Source organism: Hylaeus anthracinus, unplaced genomic scaffold (genome assembly GCF_026225885.1).
Source record: "Hylaeus anthracinus isolate JK02 unplaced genomic scaffold, UHH_iyHylAnth1.0_haploid 3, whole genome shotgun sequence".
NCBI classification, from domain to species: domain Eukaryota; kingdom Metazoa; phylum Arthropoda; class Insecta; order Hymenoptera; family Colletidae; genus Hylaeus; species Hylaeus anthracinus.
In genome coordinates this window covers 5,013,968-5,016,340 of record NW_026535284.1, presented here as the reverse complement: position 1 = coordinate 5,016,340, position 2,373 = coordinate 5,013,968, and the positions used below count along the sequence as shown (strand labels likewise).

Genomic DNA, 2,373 nt, shown 5'->3' with positions numbered 1-2,373 from the left:
CTCATATTTTTCAGATCGTTAAAATTAATATGTCCGTATCTTTCATGTCATCTTATTAGATTTTCATTAATATCATAGTGTGTTTGCATTGCCCGTTCATTTTTTTCGTCTATAATATATAACTGATCTCGCTTTGTAGCTGTCAGAACTTTTACATTATTTTTATTTCTAACCGTCGCGCGATCTTTTTCGAACGTCACTGAATACCCACGATCTGTGGCACGAGAAACTGACAAAAGATTATTCCGTAAACCTGGTACATACAATGTATTCTCTAATTTGATAGATTTTTGCGAGCATCTACCTATTTTCGCATTTAAATTTACGTTACCTATACCGGTTGATTCCACACATTGATCTGCGGCTGTATAAACTTTATATTGCTCTTCATTATTCACAATCTCAAATTTGCTTCTTTCGTTACACATATGCCTCGTCGCGCCGCTATCGAGGCACCATACGCTCGACTTTTTAACCGGTTCCGTATTATACGCGATCGCAGTCATCGCTTCGCTTAATTGATACGAATTTTCGCGTTTTTCCGTTGGTTTTAATCTACATTCTGTATTTTTATGTTCGTATCGTCCGCAATTGAAGTGAATATTTTTTTTTATCAAAATTGTCTTTTACATGTAACGCATCACTTTTCTTTTCACTCTCGCCTGACTTTATATCGCGCTCATTCTGTCTAGCCTCTTCTTCCTTTATCTTCGCCGTAAGATTGTCTAACGTAGGTATATCGTCTCGCGATTCAATAGCGATGCTAAAGTTTTCGAATTTCCTCGGTAGCGAAATCAACAGCATTATGGACAATAATTCGTCCGAAATTTCGATACCGGCTTCCTTGACTTGATCGGCTATTTCGGAAAATTCGTTTAGATATTGAACAATAGTCGTACCTGGTTTCGATTCCATTTGTAAAAGTTCTTTACAGAGAGTCGCCTTTCTTACCGGTCCGCGGGATTCAAAAATGATTTTCAACTTGTCCCATGCCTCCTTTGATGTATTCGCCTTTTTGATGTGAAGGAGCTGGCTATGCGTAACACTTAAATTTATCAGTGCCAGGGCCTTTCCGTCCTTTTTTATCCATTCTTGAGGATTTTCTTCGGGTTTCACTTCACTACCGACGACGTATTGCCACAAGTCGTTATATATCAATATACTTTTAATTTGCACCTTCCACAAATCGTAATTGTGTTCTGTTAATTTCTCGATGTTCGAGAACATATTAAACGCGGCCATGTTAGTGCACGTTTTTCCGCATAAAACACTTCGACACTTTAATTTTCTTATACTTTTTCCTTATATTACTTAAAAGGGCGTTCTGGGCCCATAACCTGACAGGATTATAACACCACGTAAGTTGGATAAGTATATTTAATTAACAAGAATATATATATATATATCGAGCACATGTTAATAGTAACAGCTTCTGATGCGGACTAACCTAAACGAACGTCGCGAGGACGTGCGTAGAGTAAGGAACAAAAGACGCGATAGTCTACGACGTACATCGTGACGCTCAAATCAAACTGAACACATATGGATTGACACTTATATAAATTCAAACTATTTTCTTTGAGTAGCTGACGAATCTACAATGACTAATTCAGGTGCGTCGAAGTATTATGGAATTTAAAATATAATGTGTCTCTAATATAAATACCAACTATTTTTGGTTTACTTATCAATTTGATATGGCAAACGTACGTTGAAGCATTTCAGAAATTGAAATATAATGTCTCTTGAAATCTATCTTGATCTAGGACTAACTCGGACTGAACCTTGGAGGAAATTGACATTTAAACTATTTCTTGTATAAATTCAAACTATTTTCTTTGAGTAGCTAACGAATCTACAATGACTAATTCAGGTGCGTCGAAGTATTATAGAATTTAAAATATAATGTGTCTCTAATATAAATACCAACTATTTTTGGTTTACTTATCAATTTGATATGGTTAACTTACGTTGAAGCATTTTAGAAATTGAGATATAATGTCTCTTGCAATCTATCTTGATATAGGACTAACTTAAACTGAACCTTGAAGGAAATAGAAATTTAAACCATTTTTTATATAAATTATATAGAAGTATTTTTTGTAATAAGGATTGCTATAGCTAAATTTATTTACGAAATTAGAAACGGTAGGAGTGAAGTAGTTTTCGAAGTTAACAATGTTGCAGTTGACATCATTCATTATAGTAAAAATGTCAAAGTTAATGTCACTTCTGAAATAAGAATAAGAAATGATAGAGTTGATATTATTCCTTAAGCATAGAATGTTGAAGTTGATATCATTTATAAAGGAAAGAATATAAAATTTGTTATTATCTACAAAAATAGAAATGTAGAGGGCGAATTCATTTCTA

General features: G+C 34.0%; 1 protein-coding gene across 1 annotated transcript; it reads right to left on the bottom strand.

The window, feature by feature from the left end:
* Window positions 1–570: 570 nt before the first annotated feature.
* On the bottom strand, window positions 571–1,322 carry LOC128893723 (uncharacterized). Its single transcript, XM_054154914.1, has one exon. The coding sequence runs from the start codon at window positions 1,240–1,242 to the stop codon at window positions 571–573; it is 672 nt and encodes a 223-aa protein (XP_054010889.1). The 5' UTR covers window positions 1,243–1,322.
* Window positions 1,323–2,373: the final 1,051 nt, after the last annotated feature.